Source organism: Mchenga conophoros, linkage group LG12, assembly GCF_057382185.1.
Source record: "Mchenga conophoros isolate Kocher_MC1m ecotype Shallow Benthic linkage group LG12, M_conophoros_male_GT1.1, whole genome shotgun sequence".
In the NCBI taxonomy this organism is placed as follows: Eukaryota; Metazoa; Chordata; class Actinopteri; order Cichliformes; family Cichlidae; genus Mchenga; species Mchenga conophoros.
In genome coordinates, this window is record NC_140537.1 from 31,268,056 (window position 1) to 31,291,853 (window position 23,798).

General features: G+C 38.8%; 1 protein-coding gene across 1 annotated transcript in view; it reads left to right on the forward strand.

Moving 5' to 3' along the window:
- col27a1b (collagen, type XXVII, alpha 1b) overlaps positions 1–23,798 on the forward strand; it is a 67,294-nt gene that overhangs the window by 36,628 nt on the left and 6,868 nt on the right. Inside the window, exons 20-51 of the mRNA XM_085295256.1 lie at positions 223–276; positions 1,384–1,437; positions 1,513–1,566; positions 1,657–1,701; positions 2,661–2,714; positions 2,942–2,986; positions 3,151–3,204; positions 3,993–4,046; positions 4,210–4,263; positions 5,518–5,571; positions 9,000–9,053; positions 9,497–9,541; positions 10,531–10,575; positions 10,753–10,806; positions 11,431–11,484; positions 11,570–11,623; positions 13,491–13,544; positions 13,739–13,792; positions 16,816–16,923; positions 17,021–17,074; positions 17,341–17,448; positions 17,526–17,579; positions 18,089–18,142; positions 19,116–19,172; positions 19,262–19,315; positions 19,421–19,474; positions 19,585–19,638; positions 19,779–19,832; positions 19,914–20,021; positions 20,098–20,205; positions 22,658–22,765; positions 22,856–22,909. Of these exons, the coding sequence (XP_085151382.1) occupies positions 223–276; positions 1,384–1,437; positions 1,513–1,566; positions 1,657–1,701; positions 2,661–2,714; positions 2,942–2,986; positions 3,151–3,204; positions 3,993–4,046; positions 4,210–4,263; positions 5,518–5,571; positions 9,000–9,053; positions 9,497–9,541; positions 10,531–10,575; positions 10,753–10,806; positions 11,431–11,484; positions 11,570–11,623; positions 13,491–13,544; positions 13,739–13,792; positions 16,816–16,923; positions 17,021–17,074; positions 17,341–17,448; positions 17,526–17,579; positions 18,089–18,142; positions 19,116–19,172; positions 19,262–19,315; positions 19,421–19,474; positions 19,585–19,638; positions 19,779–19,832; positions 19,914–20,021; positions 20,098–20,205; positions 22,658–22,765; positions 22,856–22,909 (1,965 nt within the window). The remainder of the gene's footprint in view (positions 1–222; positions 277–1,383; positions 1,438–1,512; positions 1,567–1,656; positions 1,702–2,660; positions 2,715–2,941; positions 2,987–3,150; positions 3,205–3,992; positions 4,047–4,209; positions 4,264–5,517; positions 5,572–8,999; positions 9,054–9,496; positions 9,542–10,530; positions 10,576–10,752; positions 10,807–11,430; positions 11,485–11,569; positions 11,624–13,490; positions 13,545–13,738; positions 13,793–16,815; positions 16,924–17,020; positions 17,075–17,340; positions 17,449–17,525; positions 17,580–18,088; positions 18,143–19,115; positions 19,173–19,261; positions 19,316–19,420; positions 19,475–19,584; positions 19,639–19,778; positions 19,833–19,913; positions 20,022–20,097; positions 20,206–22,657; positions 22,766–22,855; positions 22,910–23,798) is intronic.

The window sequence follows — 23,798 nt, forward strand, 5'->3', positions numbered from 1 at the left end:
TTTATTCTGCATTGACGTAACCTTGAATTGCATAACATGTTTACAGGTGCTAAAGGGCAGGTTTATTATAACTGAAAAAAATGAAGATGTATTGGATTGTTTCATTAAAATGCCACATTATGTTGGTTCCACAATCTAGTAAATGTGTAAATTTTAGCTTTGTTGTTGTTGTTTTTACATTTTTAATTCTAATCTTGGTGATAATTGTGTGACATTTTTAAGGGCAAACCTGGTGAGAAGGGTCCTGTTGGTTTACCTGGTCCTCCTGGCCTAGAGGTAGGAATTATAGATACATATAGATTATAGTCACATACAAACATTTTATCTAAATACAGGAATTTGAAATGGTCCTGAGCCAAACCTCATTTCTTTATATTTGCTAGGAAAAGGGGTGCAGTGATTTACCGAAACCTGCAAACATAGAAATACACTCAAAAATGGTGTTGAAAGTCAATGTTTTGTATGACCACCTACTCTTTAACACAGCCTGAACTCTCTTGGGCAAGCTTTCTTCTAAATCCTTTAAGTAGCCTTCGGGGATAGTTCTTCAGGCTTCTTGAAGGACATTCAAAGCTCTTCTTTGAATGTTGGCTGCCTTTTGTTCCATTCTCAAGTTTTCATCTAGTAGCTCTTTGGGAATCAACTTTTTGGCTTTTTCTTGTAGATTCAACTACAGAAACGGGTGTGAATTATGTATTTTTGCAACAGACTGCTGGCAACAAAGTGCCTGAAGATAAAATTTAGAATTGATTCTTGCTAAGTTGCTAAACACAACAATGGTTCATCTCTTGAGTTAGGTGTTTCATAGGTCAGTGTTAAGTCACTTAACAAATAAAAACATTCCTCTGAAAATGGTCAGGTATAAGAATTGGACTGAAAATGAGCAAAAAAGTAGCCAATGTCCACAGAAAACTCTAAAAAGTCTTCAGAAAGCCTGGCTAACTATTGATAAATGGACTGGTTCTTGTGGAGTGTTTTTCCACACAAGCACTCAAAGTGCTTTACACAATATGCTTCATTCACACACATTGATATAAGCTTTTTCTTTCTATGTATAAGTGCTTTCAATCTAACATTCACACTTGGAGAGAAACTTGGGGTTCAGGATCTTGCCTGAGGATATTTTAGCCTGCAGACAAGAGCAACCAGGGGTCAAATCACTAACCTTCCAATTAGTAGATGACCTGCTCTACCTCCCGAGTTTTAGCTTTCTCATGACAACTCAGGAATTGCACAATGCTTCCTGGAAACAAAATCTGAAGAAATGAGGAGTTGCTCAAGACTTTTGCTCAGTGCTGTTTATCATTTTAACAGTTTAGAGTAGCATAAACCATTCTACCATATGGTGATATAACTGGGGTTCATTTCTTGTTATTTCTGCAGGGCTTTCCAGGTGACATTGGCCCACCAGGACAAAATGGCCCTGAAGGTCCCAAGGTTAGTAGAACCACATCAGCTCAATTAGAACCACAGAAATTAACTGAACCCTGAACCTCAATGTCTCATTAATAGGGAAAACAAGGAGCAAGAGGTTTGCCAGGTCCAAGTGGAACTTCAGGACTTCAGGTGTGGTTACATTTAAAAGTTCATTTAAGCTGAAATAAATGTTTCTTTATGTAATGTTGACTTTTTTTTATTTGTTTTTTTTTTGGTCAGGGTGATGAGGGGCCAGTTGGGCCAGCTGGACCCGCTGGACCCGAGGTGAGTACAACCTAAGACCAGACACAACAATAACAAAGTTGTCATTTAAAACCTCAGCACTTACTACGCTCATGTGTCTCTGCCTAAATTAGCATTGGAGGAGTAACTTTGACCAATTATGGATAGTAAGTCCTTTGGCTGACTGATCTCCTATTGTTTTCCAGATGTTTTCAAAGACTTCCTATTGGACACTCTGTACTCATATTACCAGATTGGTCAGCAAATTGCTGCCTCCTGTCTATCATAAAAAGAACGTGAAAGCAAACAAGAGTGTTGTAAACAAAAGAAATTCTTTAAAAAGTATCTAATGATTGAGTTATTTTTTAAGATAAATGCACAAGAAAGATAATTATAAAGATAATTAGATAATTTATTAAATCTATTTAAGAGTGGAGTCAAACAAGTTCCCGTTATTGTTTGTTTATCAATTGACTTCAACAGATGTAGATTTTTTATATCTGAATTGTGACCATTGTTGATAAAGATGCTATTCAAGCCAAATGTGACTTTATAAAAGACGAATAGGATGACTTTGAACTGCTCCACAGTATAAAAAAGTCCACAGTGACCGTCTCTGTCCAAAAATGTGTTTGTTTGGAGTCATCCCAGGCTAAACAATAGAGAAGCCTTTTCCAATAAAACAATCTATTTTTGCAGTGGTAGACTTCAGTCTGCCATCTCCCAAAAGTAAAACCCACAAGTGAATATGAAAATACAAACACAAATGACCCAAAGAGTTTTGTGAGTAATAATAAGCCTTTGATGCTAGAAATACCTCTTTATTTTTTGAATCATTAGCTGTCTTAAAGGGGTGCCTTTGTTTTGGCATCAAATGTTGGTTTGTTTTGTGTCGCAGCCTCTTGAGGGAAGCAACACCTTTTTACTGGAGATACAGAGTTTATTGTTTGTTGTGTGGAGCTTCAGTACACTTCTCTCTGTCATTTCTGCTTTCTGTTCAGGGCAGGCCGGGGAGGCAGGGATTCCCTGGACTGACGGGCACAGATGGACTCAAGGTCAGACTTAATTGTCATACGTTCACAGACGAACCGTTGTCACCGTAACTGAACACTCTCTCCCTGGTTTTCTTTTATGATAATGTATCATCTGAATATGTATAAATTAGATGTTAATTCCCTGCTACCACAGGGGAACTGGCCTCTAAGCACATTTCAACTGAATTGCACTAAAAACGAAAGGCATGAATAAGTTTGTGATATGCTAATTGGCTGCTTTGCTGTAGGGTGAGACCGGGATAACTGGCGAGGTCGGAAAGCTTGGCGAGAGGGTAAAGGCTTTTCTCCCTCTTTTTTGCTCGTTTCTGTTTGATGCTCACAGTGTGTGTCTGTTTTGTCAGTGCCCCAGAGCTGTGCAGCCTATTATGAGAATTACAAGTTCATAAGACTAAGAGAAATAAGACACAGTTAAGACAGCATTTTTTCTCTCCCTCAGGGACTGCCTGGTTTTATTGGGCCTGTCGGAGAGATGGGTATCGCGGGAGAAAAGGTTAGCGCGGTCTAAATGTGTCATTCTTTGCTACTGTCACAATTTGTAGTCTCGTTTTGACCTTTTGAAATCTTTTCTGTAGTGCTGTATGGAGTGGGCCAGCAAATGCACAAAAATATATTGAACACAGTTTTTCAAATAAGTTCTCATGCAAGTAAAATTGCTGTCTTGTGGTTGTACGCGTGCACCAGCCGATCACCAGTTATAGTTTGAGTAAGATTTGTAATATTTTTCATGTTTCTGTATAAATATGACCTAATTCATCATCAGATATTAACACAAGTCCCAAAAGTAGATGAATTCAACTGAGATAAACATATACAATTTAATTATTATCAATTTATTTTTTGATGGAAATGATCCAATCATACATTGACCTTTGACTAGCCACATCTAATCAGTTCTCACTGAGTCCAACTGAACTTGGAATAAATAGTAATGAAATTCTAGATCACAGTAAGCTTGACCAAAATTTAATCTGCTCAACTGAATGATAGTTTTAAAGATGTTCCAGAAATATTGCACTCATAAGAACTGGATGTACAACCTAAAAAAGTGATCCCACCTGCAATGACCGTTGCCCACATGGAGACATTAAAATTTGCATATTTGCTAACTTTCTCCATATAATGTAATTGTACATTTCTGATAAAACAAAAGCAACAATTTGAGAGCATTACTTTATTATGTTGTTACTGGGTATAATTAAATGTTTTGACATATATTTGACTGTTGGATCGGTTGCAATCCTACTTCCGTTTCCCTAATCGTGGCTTTTGGTACTTCAGGGTGATCGAGGGAACACAGGCGTCCCCGGGCCACCAGGTGAACAGGGGCCGATGGTAAGGAGTAAGTCTGGACCCCATCTCTCATACCAGGGGGCATTCTGTTGTAAAGGGTTGGGGTGTGATAACAGATTTGATTTATCATGTCACATCTGAGGACTTATTTATGCTTTCTTTGAAAGATTGTATAGATATCATTCAAGTAACGTTGTTTCATCAGGGTCACCCTGGAATACCTGGTGAGATGGGGCCACCTGGACTGCAAGGGATTCCAGTAAGTTTACCATTATTACTATCTGTATCATAGCTGTAGAGAAGGTAAACTGTCTTGGTGTGTGTGCATGTGTATGGTGTGGCTATACTAACCTATTGTGCCATCTACACTAACAGACCTTATCTAATCCATGAAAACGGTGCCTGTATGCAGTCTCAGATTGCACTTCTCACCGCACCCAACTACACTGGTGCTATGTTGCATTTCTCTTGCTTCTGTAGAGATACTTTCAATTTAGTTTTATTTATAAACTGAGATTTCCTAGAAGATGAAAAAACAAACCTTACAATATTAGAGAGAGAGAACTCCAACGATCAGACGATCTTATACGAATAAGCGCCTGGCAACAGTGGGAAGGAAAAACTCCCGTACAACAGGAAGACATCTCTGGTAGAACCAGGCTCAGGGAGGTACAGTACTGTACTGCAACCGTTTGGGGGGTAAGGAGAAAGTGAAGATCAAAATAGAGAGTTTAGGCCTAAACACAAATTACAGGAGAGAGCAGACAAAAGCTAGTTTCATGCAGCAGTGGCATGCAAATGCATCAAGAGTAAAAAGAGGGGAGTGGAGAAAGAAATGCTCAGTGCATTATGGAAAGTCCCCCAACAGCCTGATCTGATAGCATCTTCACAAGATGGTTTAGAGTGACCTGATCTAGCACTAATTCTAAGCTTTATTGAAAATAAAGTTCTTAAGCAAAATTTTAAATGTAGATTCCAAACTCGGAGCTGGTTCCACAGGAAAGAGGCCCAATAGCTGAAGACTCTGCCTCCTGTAGTGGCTACTTTCGGCTGCTGCCATGTCACAAAGGGTTGCCACAGAAGGTATTTCCACATGTTTGATTTGGCAGTTTTACACCGGATGCCCTTCCCGACACAACCCCAAAGGGCAGCTAAAGTTTCTGCCTCTTATTCTTTTTTTTGCGTTATTTTTTTTTATAGATTGATTTTCAAAAAGACAAAATGCTGATGGACACTTTGGGACAAACTACAAAACAAGACAACACAGAGTTGATACAGAGATTAGAAGAGATGTGTGTGGTTAAGTGTGAGAATGTGCTTTTCGGTTTAGATTGACATCAATGTGATAGAAAGGGAGCAGAAAAAAAGTCACACAGTAATAGTTCAATATGATTATATGGTGTTGTGTTTTTTTAGCAGCCTTTGATGGTTGACAACATATCAAAAAAAGTGAGGTAGTTGCATCTAAGTCTCCATTTTCAAACTCAAAGAATATTTTTTCATACACATGCAGGGGCCTCCAGGTTCCCGGGGATCTGTTGGTATCAGAGGACCCAAAGGCAGGAGGGTAAGCAAATGGAAGCTATAGTAAACGATGATATCTCCATTATGTGACTCTTAATTACTGTCTGTTAATAAATAATACACCATAATTATGTTTGCACCCAGCAAATGAAATTAGCATCATGATCCATGTCCAGTAACCTGCTAAAAGGCACCATGGCTGCTAAACACTAGTGTCACTATTTCTGTTGAAATGCTAGCTTACACTTCTACAGTCTTACTCAGCCTCTGCCATTACTGTGACTGCTTAAAGCCCTGATTTATTGTAATTGTAATTTTACATCCCCAGTTGCAGTAACAATAGTTGTTTTTTCTTTTTTTTCCACAATAATGAGAAGATGAACTGTGTAACATTACCTCAGCTCTAATTGTCTCCAAAAGATCCAGACATAATGACGTCTCTTAAAGTACTTTTCTATAATGCAAAACCACAGATCATTTTAGAAGATAACCTCAGTGAGCCTCCATCTGTATATCTTTCTATATAGAAGATGTAGCAGCTTATCTCAGAATCTTGCTGCATCTGCAGGTTTAAATCTGTCACTGGTGCTTCATTGTTTTCCAGCTTTGCATAATATAATTAAGGAGTTATAGACTTTAATGGAAGAGTGCAAAATTTTGGACAAAATAAATAATTGATCTAATATGTCATTTTAGCCACATTTTTACCCCTCAGCCGTTAAAGGCTAATGGGGTATAGTTGTCACCCAGGTGGGCATGGTGGGCGCGTGATGTGGACACCCAAGTTTGTGAATGCAGTAACTTGAGAATAAGGTAATGTAAGATTTTGAATTTGATACCAAAGGCGTAGCTACTAAAAATCTCAGTTGAGTTTGAATCTCAGTGACCTCAACCTCAAGATCAAGGGTCAGAGGTCAAGCTTGCTGAAAAACCTTTGACTATGATAACTCGCGAATGAAGCGGTGTAGGAGTTTTAAATGGATACCATAGGTGTATCATAGTTTGAATCTGTGACCTTGACCTCTTGGTTGAGGTCAAGGGGTCAAATTTTCTGAAAATCCTGTATATGCGAATAACTTGGCTAACTTTGAAATAACTTTGAAACCGATACCTCAGGTGCATACATAGGAGGCTGAGGGCTACCACGGGTCGCTGCCAGTATTTTTGTTTTGTTTTTTCCAGGTACTCACCCACTTGGTGGAAAGACTTAATTTGTCCCTAATGATTCATCTCACATGCAAAATATATCCATATGTGACTGCTATACATTTGTGTCTGTTATAGAAATAATTTTTATAAGTACCTACACACATACAAACATTAAAGTTTTCACAAGCCTGCAGCATCCTGTGAAAACCTGCATATATATCATATCATATATCATGATTCAGTAGCTTGTAGAAAAGCTTTTAGCATCAGTAAACTGAAGTAGTCTTTTTCTATATTATTTTATCAGACTGTCAGTTTTTGAGGGACTTTTGTTACGGAAGCGTTTATGGTCTGAAAAGTTTCCTCGTCCTGTGACTATAAAATAAGTCCAAGCCATCATCCTTCCACCACCATTCTCGATAATTCGTATGAGATGTTGACACGTTGTATTTGACTTTCACCAGAAGTGACGCTGGCATTACGACCAAACATCTCCCACAAGGTCTTGTCTGACCAAAGTATATTGTTCCAAAGGTCTTGTGGATTGTTCAGATGCAACTTTGTAGACCTAAGCTGTGCTGCCATGTTCTTTTTACAGAGAAGAGGCTTTCTCTTGGCAGCTCTTCCAAATAAGCCAAAATTCTGTCTTTATGTATTGGTACTGTCGTGAACTTTAACTTTTGTTGTGCTGACTGAGGCCTGTTCAGTTTGACATGTAGGGTTTTTTTGGGGTTTTTTTGCAATTTCTATAAGAATTAGACAGTCTGAATCAGATATGAGTTTGCTGAAATGTCCACTCCTGGGAATATTGTGGCATTATGTCAACATGTGGTCACTTGCTGATCATTTAGTGAAGGGTAATTTGCAGCACCTGGTGGATACTTTCCTTCTTAATTCCTATGGAAGCAGTAAAGGTGTACTTAGTGTTTCATAGGGCTCTGAAAGAGTGCAGTGAAAACTTCCTTTTTTACATGACTGTAATAAACAGGACTTTTATATGTTTTTGTTTGCCCTTGTTATGTTGTACTTCTACAGGGTCACAGAGCTCAATGCTTTTATCCTGCCTAATTACTATAAATAGAACTAAATTTTCAGTCATCACATTAGGCATTTTAGGTATTTGCAGGTTATTCATTAAAATAATTTTCTTTCTAGTGATTTGACTGCACCATTCATTTCTTTTTTCTTTTTTTTAAGAAATAAAGAAAGACTGAGTGCGAGTGAACTTCAAACTAATGTTCCTGTCCCAGTTAAAAGGATGTGAAAAATGATTATCAGTGGAAGGATGGATGGATGCTAAATGTTTGCACTTTAGATGTTCAGTCTGAATAAATAACATAGTCAACCTTGTCTTTTGTGCTAAATAAGTGAAAAAAAATGATTGTAGGTGAAGTTAGATTAGAAATCTAATGAAATTGTATGAATCTGTTTAAAGATTTGTTGGAAACAAGTCAGAGTATCTTGAATTATGATCACTTACTCTCCTATTATGCATCAAGAAAGTGAGACGTGATTTAAAAAATTATTTAAACAGGAAACAGTTAAAATGATCCTACTGACGTGTAAATATTTCTCATTATCAGACAAAACATTATATTTAAGGAAACAGACTTTTTGAGTGAATCTATTAATCTCAATTTCAGTTTCTTATTAAATTAAATGTATATTTTACAACCTGTTTAACACAAGTTTTGAACACAAGCTGAACACAGTTACTACCTCAAAAGGTTTCTCACTCCTAACACTGCTGAGTTTCTGAACAACAGAAAGCATAATTTTATTCTGACAGCTTAATGGAAATAGCATTAAATTAGCGCTCTGTATATATTCTACTCTGTCTGTTTGCATTATTTAGGATACTTAGAAAAGGAAAAAGAACTAGAATCACACAGAATCAGTTCTTAAGTATTGACTAAACAGTTTTGTTCATTTTAAAAGCAAGTATGAATCAGCTAAAGGATTTTTAGCCTTTCCCAAGGCTTCTTCAAAATTACTTTAGTGTGAAGGCAGCACTGCTGTGCGTAGTCTTGGAAAAATGAGGACAAAGTGTTCACAGTGTGGGCACTGTGTGGAGCTAATATCCAGATGCAAACTATTTGCTAAATAGCCACAATCTTTGATGATGTCTCTCCAGTGTGGGCTAAACCATAGTATGCAATCAAACCAGAAGCACTGCCTCCCAGGCTCTGCTAAATGGGAATGACAAAAATGGAGATTAATTGCCCAAAATCATTAACTTTATTTGTTAAACAACATCCCCTTTAGGTCTGTTAAAGGCCAGTGTTTCTCAAACTATTCCTCAGCTTTTATTTCTTTGCATAGGGTCCAAGAGGTCCAGATGGCCCAGTGGGGGAGAAAGGATCTACAGGAATAAAGGTGAGCACATGGTCAAAAAAATCAAAGGTGATGCTAGTTACAAGATACGCAGAGTGTGATGTTCAGTTAACGCGCAGGGATTCATTGCTGGTCATATTATTCTGCAGCTGCCTTTGAGGAATGTTTGTCATTAGGTTTCCTGATTACGCACATCAAATATGCTCCATGAAAAACAAATGGCTCAAATTTCTGCAGAGAAAACGACAAATCATGAGAATCTTTACAAGAGACTTTGTTCTGAAGACTGTGGTTATTAACTGTTTTTAGCATCTGAAGAATCTTTAGAGGGCACTCTTGTTAAAAACAAATTTAACAACTGAGTCTTAAATCAAAGAGCATTAAAATATTGATGGTGCTGGTAGTGCTTGTCAGTGAGAAACACTTAAACTCTGGGGGATTTGAAAAAGCTCAGTTAACCGATGGTTTTTTTTTTTTCTTTGCAGGGCCCTGATGGTCCACGAGGAAAATTGGGCCTCCCTGGAGACATGGTGACGAAATTTCTTCTAACAGTAATTTTTTGCATTAGCACAAATCCTGGTTGCATTTGATCATTTAGCCTTCCAGCTTTCTCAGAAATAGCATTTCAGATAAACGGGCACTGTTGATACTGTAGAAGTTCAGTATTTAATGTTGCATGTATATGATGATCATCAGGTTTGGTTCCACTGTGATGGAAGCATTACTCCAGCTGTAATGTCCTCAGCTGGTTCACAGTGTTCTGCAGATTCTTAAATGAACAAATAATTCATTTTATTACACTTTTGTAATGTATTAACCATTATTAGTTGAGCAGTGAGCGTTGCAAAAGTTACATAAATAACCTTCCTGTCATTTTCGGGTCAAATCGCCTCAATTTACAACTTAAAACACTCAGAAATATTGTGTTTTACATCTGATTGCCTCAAGGCCTTATGGCATCCTCCACACTATGCACTTGAAAATATAAAAGTGATGACCCTGGCCCCTGACCCCCTGAATGGCCCACTGAACGACTCATTGAACTGAATTTGGTGGGGTTTGAACACAATCAGGTCTGAATTAGGTTAATTTTTTTTAAACTTATTGATACATTTCAAAATGACTGTCACTTCAATTATTTGACATGAACGCTTGGCAGTTCTTACTCTTGGCACCTCCTGGTTATTTGGCAAATACATCAGCAGTTATTAGGCATAAGAAAATAATGAAAGCAAAATGCACTCACACAAATTTGGGTCCAGATTCCATTTACCAAACTTGACTTTGATGGATAGAAACTTTACCAAGATAATTTCCTGTTTGTCAGGAAATGGTTGTGGTTCTAGTGGCTATCAGAGATTTCAATGCAAAACGTAGCTGTAACGTTAAACCTAATCGAGGATAGAGAGAAAGTGAACCAAGCCCTATCCTAATTTTAACACATGGAAACAACACAATTATATCTAACTGGCTGCTCAGATTTCAAAACCTATTTTTCTGTGTGTGTCATTGTCTGCAGGGAAGACTTGGTGAGCCAGGTGAATCTGGGCCTAAAGGATTTCAAGTAAGTTATTGGGGCTAACAAAGCTTTCTTTTAGGTCAGTGTTGAATTTGTTGTAAGCAATAGTAGTGGATAAGACATAGGTGTGCGTTGTTTATGTTTATCTCGTGGGGGTTATAGCATTTCAAAATATTTATGAGTACCTGGAGTGTGGGTGTAACAAATGGCTATTATTTTCAGGGTATCCAAGGCCACTCTGGACCTCCAGGAGCCAAAGGACTTGCAGGAGAGCCAGTGAGTTTTAGTACTTTTTTGAAGCTTTAACAATAGCTGCTTTTGTTGGTCACATTTTTTCTCTGGTGTTCACTCCATGTGGTTTAGTTATGCAAAATCTAGCTGTTGCAGAATTTCTTAGAAGATACGTCATAAATCAGTATCTCATTGTCTACTATAACTCAGAGCTCTGTAGCAGCTACTATGCACCCTACGTGCCCCTGCATATTTAGACTGATTTTCTTCATTTTTGACCCTACTTAGGAACTTCTATCCTGTTTGAAAAAGCCTTAGACAGCCTAATCCTCTTTCTCTCATGCTTCCCAAATCTCACAAACACAAGCAGAAAAGTAGTGAGTTGGAGACAAGTTGATTTACACCATCTCCTTCCTCCTTCCCTGGCAGCCTTATTGTAGCCTCACTGTGTCTCTATGACAGCAGCCCAGTTTTTACATCTTTTAGGAGTTTTGGCTCTGTGTTGTGATGGCTGCAGATTAACTTATATTCATAAATCCAAACTTTCTGCCTATTACTTGTTTCTTTTCACCTGTTCTTTTTACTCTTTTAATGTCACTTTCAGAGGTTTGTCCAAGATTAGAAAATGCTCTTAACCTTTTTATTGAGGCTCCTGTTTTATTGCCACAGGGACCAGCAGGGCCACCAGGAACGACTGGGCCACTTGGGGAGATTGGGCCGAGTGTAAGTTGATCACACAGTCTGTGTAAAGCCTCCAACTGACTTTTACATTTGGATAGAATAATAAAGCTGTGACTGTTCCTAACAGGGGCTACCAGGGAAGACCGGAGAGAGAGGACCGCCTGGTGATCTTGGAGAGAAGGTGACGAGGATGATATGTTGTCAGAATTGCACTTTTTTTTTATTGAATTATAATATCAAAACTGCCTTTGATGATTTAATCATGTCATTTGTGTCTCCAGAAAGGTCACATTGTTTTAGGTCTACTCTGGGATCATTGAGAAATTGTGATTTATTTGCTTTATGCTTTACAGAAATATATAGTACTGAATACATTCAGACTCATTTTCCCCAAATTATCGGTAGCATAAAATGTAAAGAAAATCAGAATACAGTACAGCAATGGTACAAGACTATTTATTATTATTATTTTAAAGCCTGTATGTATCGATCAGCATTAATGGCACCTATGTGTCCATATTACTTGCGCTAAAGCAGCCCAATACAATCAGGGATGTCAGACGATTCCGCTCCTCTTTAAACCAGAGGATGCGGTTTCCAGGATTTCCAAAAAGAATTTCAAATCAGGCCACAGGATTTTCCTGTCTTTTTTCCATGCATAGTGAGCTCAAGCCCAGGAGGCAGCAGCAGTGTTTCTGGATCTCGTTTATATGGTTATTCTTTTGCCTAATACTTTTAATTTGCATTTGTACATGTAGAGATGAACAGGGCTCAATGGCAGCGGGTTTCAAAAGTGTTTCTGAGCCCATGCAGGGCTCTGCGCTACAAAATCATGCCTGCTTTTATTGCTGTGCCGCCTGAGAGTCTGAGGCCTTTCATTTCGGAGGCTTTTCAATTCTGGCTTGTTCCTTGCATGTATAGATTTCCATTCATTCTTTGAATATTTTAATGATACTATATATAATAGATCAATTCAGTTTTAGTTATACGGTGCCAATTCACAACAACAGTTGCTTTATATTGTATTCCAACAATATTGGAGACAAAATCTCCACAATCAGATGGTTTAGTGAAATCAACAAACACACTAAATCAAGTTTAGTGTGTTTGTTCTATACACGCCAATTTCTTAAACACGCAAAACAGATCTCAAACTTGTAGTAAAGATAAAACTTGTATAACAAAAAATAGTTCTCCAGTTTCCACAGGGTCTCATTTTTCTTGAAAATTGTTTTGTACACAGCCAGAAAACACTGTAGATACTTTAGAAAGGAAATGTCATGTGAAATTATATGTCATATAGTCGAGGTGCAATGCTGAAGTTAAGAGGGCATCATCATAGTTGAGGGCATACCCAACTATGATGGTATGGATGCTATGGATATATATAGCTGAGATTATTTGACCCTGTAGTGCTTCTATGACAAATGTTTTTCCATACATCATATGAGTTCAGAAGGTCTACAACAATTTTTATTTGAGAGGTATCTGTCAGACTAAACTCCACATGAAATCCGAGACTCAAGGTTTTTCATTACAATATTGCACTGTAATGGGATAGGTGTTACTCCCTTGACCCGTCAGTGGGTTTAATATTGATGCACAGGAATAACCTACTGGATTTGGACTTATCTACTAAGATAGGTATCGACCTGTGAATACAGTGTAACTGCTCAAAGTTCAAGTTTTAAAAAAGTAACATTAATTCCAAAGCTGTATGAACTGCTTTTTGTATATATGTGACTGTTGTGTTCCTGTATGCTTTTTATCCACTCAGGTTGCTGTCTTTGTCTTTGCTGCCATTGTTAATAATTTCATTACTTTTCAGCACAAAAAGTACCGGTAGTAGTTTTGTGCTGGCAGATTAAGTTAAGCTATTAGTTAGTTAAGCTTTTGTAAAAAGTCAGTTTTTACTCCCATGATTTACATCGTAGTACCCTTCATAACAGGTGGCACTGATTAAATTTATCCTGTTGATATCAAAGATTGCATGTTAGACATTTAACACATTGATGGTAGCTTAACGGTCACGCTTCACTGTTTGACAGGGTGACATTGGTCTACCTGGTAGCATCGGCGAACAAGGCTTGATTGGCGAGAGAGTGAGTTTCCCAAGTTTTCTTTCTGTGATGTCTTAATGATTATGATGTACTTGATTTATTTAGTCTGCACCAAAATCGACACAAAGTGCTAAATGTTTGAGTGTGCAATTACATCTGTTTTTGCTTCCATTTCATTACCGTCTTTGTCATCAGGAAGAAATACAACTATAATGTTTTTGTGATTTGTCTGTCAGGGTGAGCCAGGCATTGATGCGGAGGCTGGGCCAAGTGGACCTGATGGTGCCAAGGCAAGTTTTAAAATACTTTAAAAATATAAAAAAAGAGATGTGTATTAACTGTTTTTAATTGTACAGTCCCGGAGTGATTATAAAAACATTTATCAATTATTCAGCTAGTAGTTAAATAATTGTTATTAACTTCGACGCTGATTAATTTTATCCTGAAGCTGTCGGTGAACTTTGCAAACTTTCCTGTTTACGGTAGCAGCTTACTGTAATTAGAACAAGTCAAGTATTGTTTGTGAGATATTGGCCTTTGTACAATTGGAGTACATTGTGTTGATGCTCAGTGAAAACAGATAGCAAGCTATTTTAGGAGCTCTGCTGTCTGGCAGATAGTGTGACAGAAAAAAGAGGAAAAGCATAAAAAGTGTGCCTATTCAGCAAAGCCAAAATGTTGGAAGTACGGCTGATGGACCCACAAAGCGCTTTTTGCTCTGTCAACGTGCTAAAATGTGAGCTGAGAACACTGAGGATTAGAAGAAGCAACCTGAGATTCTTTTCAGCTTCATGCTGTACAGGACTTTTTCTTCTGTTCAGCGGAGTAAACTACTTTGAGAGGTTTCTGGCCACAGTGCAGCTACCAGAAGAGATTAGCAGCTTTTGCTGTTGTTTGAGGAATGAAAGGGGAGTGAAAATCGGTGCATTGTAGTGGTTTATTGCACAAATATTATGTAAACCATCAGCAGAAAATCACAAGATTAAACTTTTAGAAACAATGTTTACCAAACTATGTAATTACGATACTTTGACATGGTATGAACCCCATTATATTTGTTTTCACTGAAATGTCTTGCAGTCTTGTCTCGTCAGAGCTACCAGCCAGTATTCTATTTGAGAAGGTGGCAAAATGTCCCTGACTTTGCCAAATAAATGCTTCTCCTGTATTAAAGTGTTATTAGCTCATTTGGCTAAAGTAACAAACTACCAGTCAGAAACTAATCAAACTTACGGACGATGATTGCTGAATGTGTCTTCACCCAAAATCGTTCTCAAGGTTCTGGTCACGCTGTACAGGCAGTAACCTGTGAATTGTGATGGATCATGGGCCGATGACTTACACATAAAAATCCTGTAACAGATAACGGAAATACTAAACAGCCTGCATTTAGATTAAAAATAAGGATCACAGCATTTGTTTGTTGTTTCACCATTAGTCAGCATTAGTTCACAATTACATCTTAGAATATGAACATGGTTGTCCTGTGATAAACGAGGAGCAATATATTGGGGAGTCAGACCATACTCTGTAAGTAATTTAAATAATCTTAAAATTGATTCTAAAATGTCCTGGAACCTAATGTAAAAGGGCTAGATCAGGAGTAATGAAGGTCACTCTTCATTCCCTGCTAATAAATGTTGACTGATGACTTAATAACAAAGTGTTAATTAAGGGTAAGGGGTAGTGGGGTTGGAGATTTAAACATGTGTTGATGTTTTAGATGAAGAACATTTTTTGAATTGTTCTAATTTTATTTTTAAAGAACTTCATGATGTCAGTGCTAGTTAGCACTAATGCAGCCACTCTGGATCAACAGGGGTTGAAGATCGTGGCACGGCTAAGATTATAGTGACTATGATCGTGTTGCCTTTGAAATGGTTGCTTTGAAGGCAGGGACCAGATCTGTGACTACACACAGTTAACTTAATTACATTCATAGCACAGCCAGAACCTCGTAGATTTGAAACAGTAATTGAAAAATGTCTCCAAGAATACAGCGAGTGCAACACAGTTGGTGCAAAACAATGACATAGATGCTCTGCATCCTTGATTTTATATAGAAATAGAACCAGAATAGAACCAGTTAAGTCATGCAAACAACATGACATGCATGCACTGAGTTGCAGTAATTGTTCCAGGCTGCCTCAGATTGATTGCAAAATTGAAACTGTGTCTACATTTATAGACAACAATTAATGCAAACCTTTACCGATTTCTCTCAGTCTCTTTTTCCTAGTCACAAGGAGGTTGCATTTTATTTTTGCTCTGTGACTGAACCACAAAGGACCATGAAACCTGACAGAACTGTCAGCCTGACTACAGTGCTGGAAAAAAAACTGAAGTTGTTCTCATTTTCCTCTGTTAATAATGGCATAATAATAATATGCCGTGTTCTCTAAAGTCTAAGTGCGTTTCTTGGGACACCTCAGTTCAGTCTTGCATTCTAATGAGATACTCATTTGGGATAGTCTGTTTTATTTCTCGTTACTTTACATGAAGAAGGTCCACTATGCCTTTTCCTAAAAAGTACTGTCAGACAGCAAGACGGGTAGACTTTCTTAGAAGACGACATTTCGGCTGTAAAAAGTTAGACGGCCAAGAAATTGTCAGTGAAACAAATCTGTCCTCATGATAATTTCTGATGATGTAACATCATATTTACAGCCAAACTTTGCCCTACTTTCTTATGATACTTGATACTCTGGGAGCACAAACACCTTAAAGAATATGTCAAGTCAAAATGACACTTTTATTTATTTATTTATTTTTTATCTCTGAAATATTTCCAGTACGGTGCCTGTTTGGTCTAATAAATTAGTCATGCTTTTGTGTCATCCTGGCTTAACGGCTGTAGCTCTATTTACAAGCTTGGAAACTGCAGCTAGCTCAGAGTGCTGGAGTAAGACTTTTAGATACAGTTAGCTGTACCGCTTGCCTTTTCTGCGCTTAGACGTCTGTTACTGTACAGAAATGCTGAATACCATTAAAGATTTTATATATAACCTGAAGCTCTCCTCGGAATCAAACTCCTCCGGCTGGTAGATATTAACTCCTTACACTACCAGCAGGCATCTCCATCCGCTGTTGTGCAGGCCTCTCAGTGGGCAGTATCATTAATGGCTTATAAAACACTGTAACATATTTATTTTGGGCTTGTAAAATACTTTATTGGATATAAATAATGATACTTTGTTCAAATATATGAAGCTATGAATGTTTGTAATTATTGTTACAGTAATCCAGTTTATTCTCACTCAACTGTTAGATCATGGTTTTCTTCTTTTTATTTGACTCGTTCCACTCTTCCCAGGGTGAAAAGGGGGATGCTGGTCCTGAGGGCACCACAGGAGACAGGGGTGAATTTGGCCTGAAAGGAAAGGAAGGACCCCCTGGGCCTCCTGGGCTTGTGGGCGTGAGGGTGAGTGTTTTGGTAGCCAGCTCCAAATTTCATTCAGTTCCAATAAAAAGACAGCTCTTTTGGTCCACTAGAACCCTGTTTGATTTTCTGTTATCAGGGTCAGGAGGGTAAACCTGGCAAAATTGGGGAAAGAGGAAGGCCAGGAGAAAAGGTTTGTCAGTTCACTTGCTTGAAGCTAAATACATCTTTCAATCTTGGATGTCTGTCAATTTACTCTCTTGCACTGGGAGTTAAAACGTTCTCTACTGTAGTAGTAAACAAACAGAAAGGTCTGTAACCTCAATAAGCACAACACTGAAGGTGCTTGTCAAGTAGAGTTTTAGCATTAGATGTTTGATTTTGACAAACTAACTGCACAACTACTTAGGGCTATTTGTATGCTCAGTGAATAGCTGCTCATTGATGGCCTTTCTCCAGGGGAGCAAAGGTCAACAAGGTCATCTGGGTGAGACTGGGCCAGCCGGTGTGCCGGGAGAGCTAGGATTTTTTGGGCAGAAGGGAGCAAGAGGAACCATCGGACCAGTGGTAAATTCTTTACAGTAGGACTAAAAGACTTCATTAGTGTGTTTGTATATATGGGCTAAATATATATATTTCCCTAGGGTGCTCCAGGGAGAATGGGCCAACAAGGAGACCCGGGCATATCAGGTTACCAGGTAAGCCTTTGTTTAATACAAGCATCTAATTGTGGGGTGTTATGAAAAATGAGAGACCCGAGGGGAATATTCAAACAGCCAGGTTTTCATCTTCAGGCTCTGTACAGACTCACATAAAAAGGGATGTTTTTTCACGGGTCATTGCGATGATTCTTGCGTACAAAACGATCCCTATGAGTGGCACCTACTCCAGTCAGAGAATATATGAGACGACGATCTATAAAAAATATAACAGTAAAATGCAACACTATTACTGCATATAAGACGGAATAATATCATTAACCTGGGGATTCATCTTATCAAGTAGTAAAATAAACATTTTCATTCAAGTTAATTATTTTATGACTGTATGCACGCTATTGAAGTAAAGGCCAGTGACACTATTGGATGCAGTCGGATGTTTTTTCTGCTCTTCTTCTGTCTTACAAACACGTCACACTGTGAAGCTTAAGCTCAGAGCTTGCTGTTCTGAAATGAGGTTGGGTCATAATCGTATTTTCTTGTCATAGGGTCACGCTGGACCACCAGGCCCACTGGGACCACCTGGGCCAAAAGGTGAAAAGGTACATTCCCAGTCTTATTTACTGCCTCTAATAGGCAGTTGCTCTTTGTGTCTAATGAGCTCTTCCTAACAATGTATGTAGCACATTGTCTTTGAGTGCATGGTCAGGAGTGTTTTTTGGGGATACACTTGAACTTCAGTTGTGTCTCTAATTAGTGCTTCCTGTGTCTATCTTGTTGTCCTTGCAATATCCCCAAAGTCATCTCTAATTTGATCAGTGATATGAACTAGGACACACCCAATTAACTCAGTGTATCAAGTGTATATAATTAGCCAAGCACCTGGACTCTTCTGCACATGATTTTGGCGAGATTAGCCACATAATTTGTGTTTATTTGACAGGAGCAGCATAGAATGTAACTCACTGCACCACAGTTTTAGTGAGATGCTAATTTGCAATTTTTTTAGTCCCTTGGCAGAAGCCATTTGGATGTGGATATTTGTCATTTTCCCTTTGCCAATATCCTAGATATGATGGCTATGCTTGTGCTCTAATTAAATCAATATCATCCAATCACATGGATGATTGCAAAATTTATGACTGTCAATAAAAAATAGTGCAGATAAATACAGATCTGTCACAGTTCTGTTTTTATCATTTTTGCTACAGTACATTTTCGTTCATTTACTTGGCCCCTGCTCAGCCCTAATTATACTTCAGCTTTTTATTTTCCTTTCTGGGCTCTTCAATTATTTATTTCACTTGATACATGCACAGCACATACCTATTAAAATTATACACATATCTGTGGCTATTGTTTAATGAATCTCATAAAGACCCTGGAACAAATATTGGCTCCATTTATGTAAAATGGAATCATTGTGGGTAATAGTGCATGTAATGATTTGCCATCCATATAAAGAGAGCAAGCCATGTGTTTCAAACAAAGCATGCATTGATTTTGCAAAGACTGCTGGATTTAAGGGAAAATCTACTGATTGCAGTTGTTTTTTTTTCTATGTTGCTCAATTAGGGTGAACAGGGGGATGACAGCAAATTAGAAGGTCTCCCAGGTCCTGAAGGTGACAGAGTGAGTTTCCGAGATTTAGCAGTTTTTCAAGTGCTGGTTCTCTGTGTGCTCTTCCTGATTGTTTATTATGTTTTCCAATCTTAATCCAGGGCCGTCCTGGAGACAGAGGAGAGAGAGGAGAACCAGGTGACCCAGGGCAGACTGTAAGTAAAGTTTTAAAAAAAAGTGATATGCTCCTCTTTTTACATTATTTTTGGTGCAAACGGGGTTAAAATCAGCATTGAAATGAAGAAAATAAACATTTTCAGGGTCAAATAGGTTTTGATGGAGCAAGAGGGGATCCTGGTGCCCCTGGCCTTCCTGTAAGTATACTTTTTCTTGTAAACTGTAAAACTCAGTTGTATGAATATTGTGTAAAATTGTCCATAAAAAAAACTGCAATCTTTAAATCAAACACTAATAATCATTTCAGGGGAAACCTGGACCAAAGGGACAACCAGGACTGAAAGGATCCAAAGGTGACCAAGTAAGGACATAAATAGTTGCAAGATTTTACATTTATGAGTAACTTAATCACCTCTTCCAATATTACTGGGATATTATTATTACTGTATTTTCTTTTATGTACCCATGTCTGAACCTTGACATGAATTCTTTGTGTTTCAGGGTCAGAAAGGAAAATCAGGGGCAAGAGGTGCATCTGGTACCAAAGGGCCACCAGTGAGTTGGACAAACTCCTTGTCTGCTTATATAATGAAACCTTAACTTAAACATTAACATAAAGTTTTCTGATCGTCCAAGGGTCCCGAGGGCTCCACTGGTCCACGTGGGGTTGTTGGGAGGGAGGGACTTGAGGGTCCACCTGGTATGGATGGCCAGCCTGGCATAGATGGAAGTAAAGGCATTAAGGTGAAGACACTGTCAGTGGTGCCTGTTTCATTGAATGAAAAGAAAATATTGCTCATTGATTGCCTCCTGTATTTAGGGGGAGCAAGGAGAAGATGGAAACGTGGGCTTTCCTGGAAAACCTGGGCAGCAGGGTGAAAAGGGTGTAACAGGGCTTCCTGGAAATCAAGGATCCTTTGGTCCAAAGGTGATGATGATGAAATGATGCTTGACAGCTTGCCTGGCTTTGATCATATTCATAAGGAACATGTTAACAGCATAAGAATCTTTATAGACTGCAGTGCAGGCAAAATTGTTGCTGATATTACTCGTAATTGCCAGAAAGCTTTTAATCTGCTATAAATGCCTCCCTCAGCAACATAATGCTGCCTTTATATGTGGAGCCTTATGTAATTTCAAAGGTTGAATGCTGCATAAAGTCTTTATACTGTTTCTCAGAAGACCTACTATCCATTGCAATAATGTCGGGAAGTTTGTGTTGGAAAGTATCAATGAATTGCCACAGTTTTTGTTTGCATGTCCTTGCAAATATTATATAAGATGCAAATATGCAAGACAAACAGAGAGGCTGTATTTATGAGATCTGAAGCATTGGACAGTTTTCACCTCGCTGCCCCACTCAGGGCATCAAGTTGCATTCTAATTTTGTTATATGTGATGATCTAAACATAAACATGCCAAGTTTTGATGAACTGTAGCTTGGTTCTTCTGCATCTAAATCTAAACCGATTTAAGGGGCACCCAAATGAGAAAGCAACAGGCCAGCACAACTGTATTTTAGGTTAAGTTTTGCTACTGATACTTGCTACATGATTAGGGACCACACTAAATGCAATTAGCAGTGCCTTATCACAGAAAACATGAAGTAGGTGCTCGCTGAACTATAGTGACTTCTTCACCTCTATATATAACACCTCATTGTCCTGTTCACTGGTACCATCCTGTTTCAAAGCAGAAACCATCGTTCCCATCCCAAAACAGTCAAATGTCACATGTCTGAACGATTTCAGACCTGTGGCACTCACCCCCATTCCCGCCAAATGCCTGGAGAGACTGGTCATTAAACACATCAGAGCTGCTTTTCCACCATCCCTGGACTCGCACCAGTTTGCATACAGGGAGAACCGGTCAACCGAGGATGCGATCGCCACAGTGCTGCACACATTACTGAAGCACTTGGAACACAGGAACACCTATGCACGGCTCCTCTTTGTAGACTACAGCTCGGCTTTTAATACCATCCGGCCATACAAACTCCGTCCCAAACTCCACCAACTGGGACTTAACTCCTCTCTGTGCAACTGGATTGTGGACTTCCTCACTAACTGTAGACAGAGTGTCAGAGTGGGTAAGAACACCTCTTCCACCCTTGTGGTCAACACCGGTGCCCCTCAGGGGTGTGTTCTGAGCCCTCTGCTATACACTCTCTTCACCCATGACTGTATTTCCTCCTGCGCGTCCAATCTCATTGTTAAGTTTGCAGATGACACTACAGTGCTCGGACTTATATCCAACAATGATGAGACAAACTATAGGACAGAGGTGCAACAACTAGAGTCATGGTGCCACGACAATAACTTGGTCTTAAACACCAAAAAGACCAAGGAGATCATTGTAGATTTCCGGAAGAGGGGTCATAACAACCATCTGCCTCTCTTCATTGGCAGTGAGGCGGTGGAGAGGGTGAGCAGTTTTAAATTCTTGGGGGTAACTGTGACCGAGGACCTGTCCTGGGGCAACCATATCACCTCAGTTGTACGGAAGGCCCAACAGCGCCTCTACTACCTGAGGAGACTGCGGAGCGCACACATTCCCAGATCTCTGATGTTGAACTTCTACAACTGTGCCATCAGCAGCGTTCTGACGTATGGATTTCTAGTGTGGTTCCCCAGCTGCACCAAGGCCGATCAGCAAGCACTCCAGCGGGTGGTGAAAGAAGCTGGCAGAATTATTGGAACAAGTCTGCCAGAGATCAGTAATATCTTCCCCACTCGCTGTCTGAGGAGGGTGCACAGTATCCTGCGGGACCAACATCACCCTGCGCGCCACCTTTTCCATCTGCTGCCCTCAGGGAGAAGGTACAGGTCTATACAGGCCAGAACATCCAGACTGGCCAACAGCCTGTATCCACAGGCTGTGAGGCTCCTGAACTCTCTGCCCCCCTCTCGCGGACAATAACCATATCCAACTTCTTAATAGCAATGAACTGGTCTGCATTGGTGCATCATATCTTTGCCCCCCCCCCCCCTTCTTTCTTAAATAGATAACTATCATATCTGATATCATATCTCACAGTACAATAATATTGAATGGGTTGCATTGTTGTATTTTGTCATGTTTCTCAGGTCTTTGTCTGAATTTCTACGAACATTATTGCTAAGGATTGTCTTATTGCATTGGAGTCACACTGGGTTAAATATGTACACTTGGGTTTTAAGGGGTATTTATTATTTTCTTCTTTTTTTGGGGTTGTATGGAAGCCCCAAACGCAATTTCATTGTTCTTGACAATGACAATAAATAAATAAATACTAAATACTAAATACTACTAAATACTTCTGTATTTTTGTTAAAGTATCTATATAGAGGTTATGGCATGGATGTAAAAACGATTCTCGTGTGATTGCATTTCTTCTATAGGGCGAGAAGGGGCTCCCAGGACAAATTGGTCCAGCAGGGAAGAGAGGATCCATTGGCGGGATGGGATTACCAGGAAAACAAGGAGATCAGGGAGTTAAAGGACAACTGGTGAGGGCTGACAACTCAAATTCCTTTATAGGACAGCATTCTTTTGCTAGGGAATAAAATCCATACTTTCCCTTCCTTCTTTTTTATTAGGGGGATACTGGTGAACAAGGATTTCCGGGGGTGTTTGGTCTCTTTGGACCAAAGGTAAGCTTCTACACATTCTCCATTTAGAAGTGATGACCTCAGGCCAACATTTTTAGACTGAATAAAGTTTTTAACCTTTAGAATAGGCTTATTAAAGTAATTTGTGGGTTTAAGTCACCTTAAGGCTGAAAAACTTTTTTAGTCTTAAGTTGTCGAGAGCTGCATAATATTATATGATTTTTGGAAATATTAGACATGAAAGCTGTTTGGTATTACTGTAACATGCCTCAGGATGACATCTGCTACACCATAAGTTTTACTTACAGCATTGCTGAAGTATATATCATTACAAGCTGAAGAAACAGAATAGGCTTTATTGGAGTCTGAGTCTTTAATTTAAAACCCTGAGAGTGATGTTGGATATTTTCCTGCAGTGGGGAGTTGAACAGGAGTGTCGAGCGCATGAGCTTTGTGCCGGTGCTCGGTAGAGTTTATAATGGTCGTTCTTACTCAGAAGAAATGGGCAAGAATAGTTAAAGCATGACAAGTTCTGGAGTGATGTTACGTTTGTAATGTCAACAATATTGATAACTGTAATAAGTGTAAAATGTAGTGTTTTTGTAATGGCACTTTTTATGGTCAGGGCTTCTGTAAAACACTGTGCTTCAAACCATTTACTCCTTTTTTATATACATATTTAAAAGGAAAACTGTCAGCGCATGTGCTGTTCACCTGTTGGATAAATGTTTGAAATAGCACATCTGTAACAGCACCTCCATGTTTGTGAAACCAAACTTTAGATTTATAAGAATATTCTGCGCTGCTGTGTTCTGTGCTTGTAAACCGCTTAGCTTTAGATTCCAGACTGCTCGTTTAAAAAAGTAATTTTTAACAACTTACATACTTGAAGAATAACTGTTTATTAATTTAAAAAGCTGCCTAATTGATG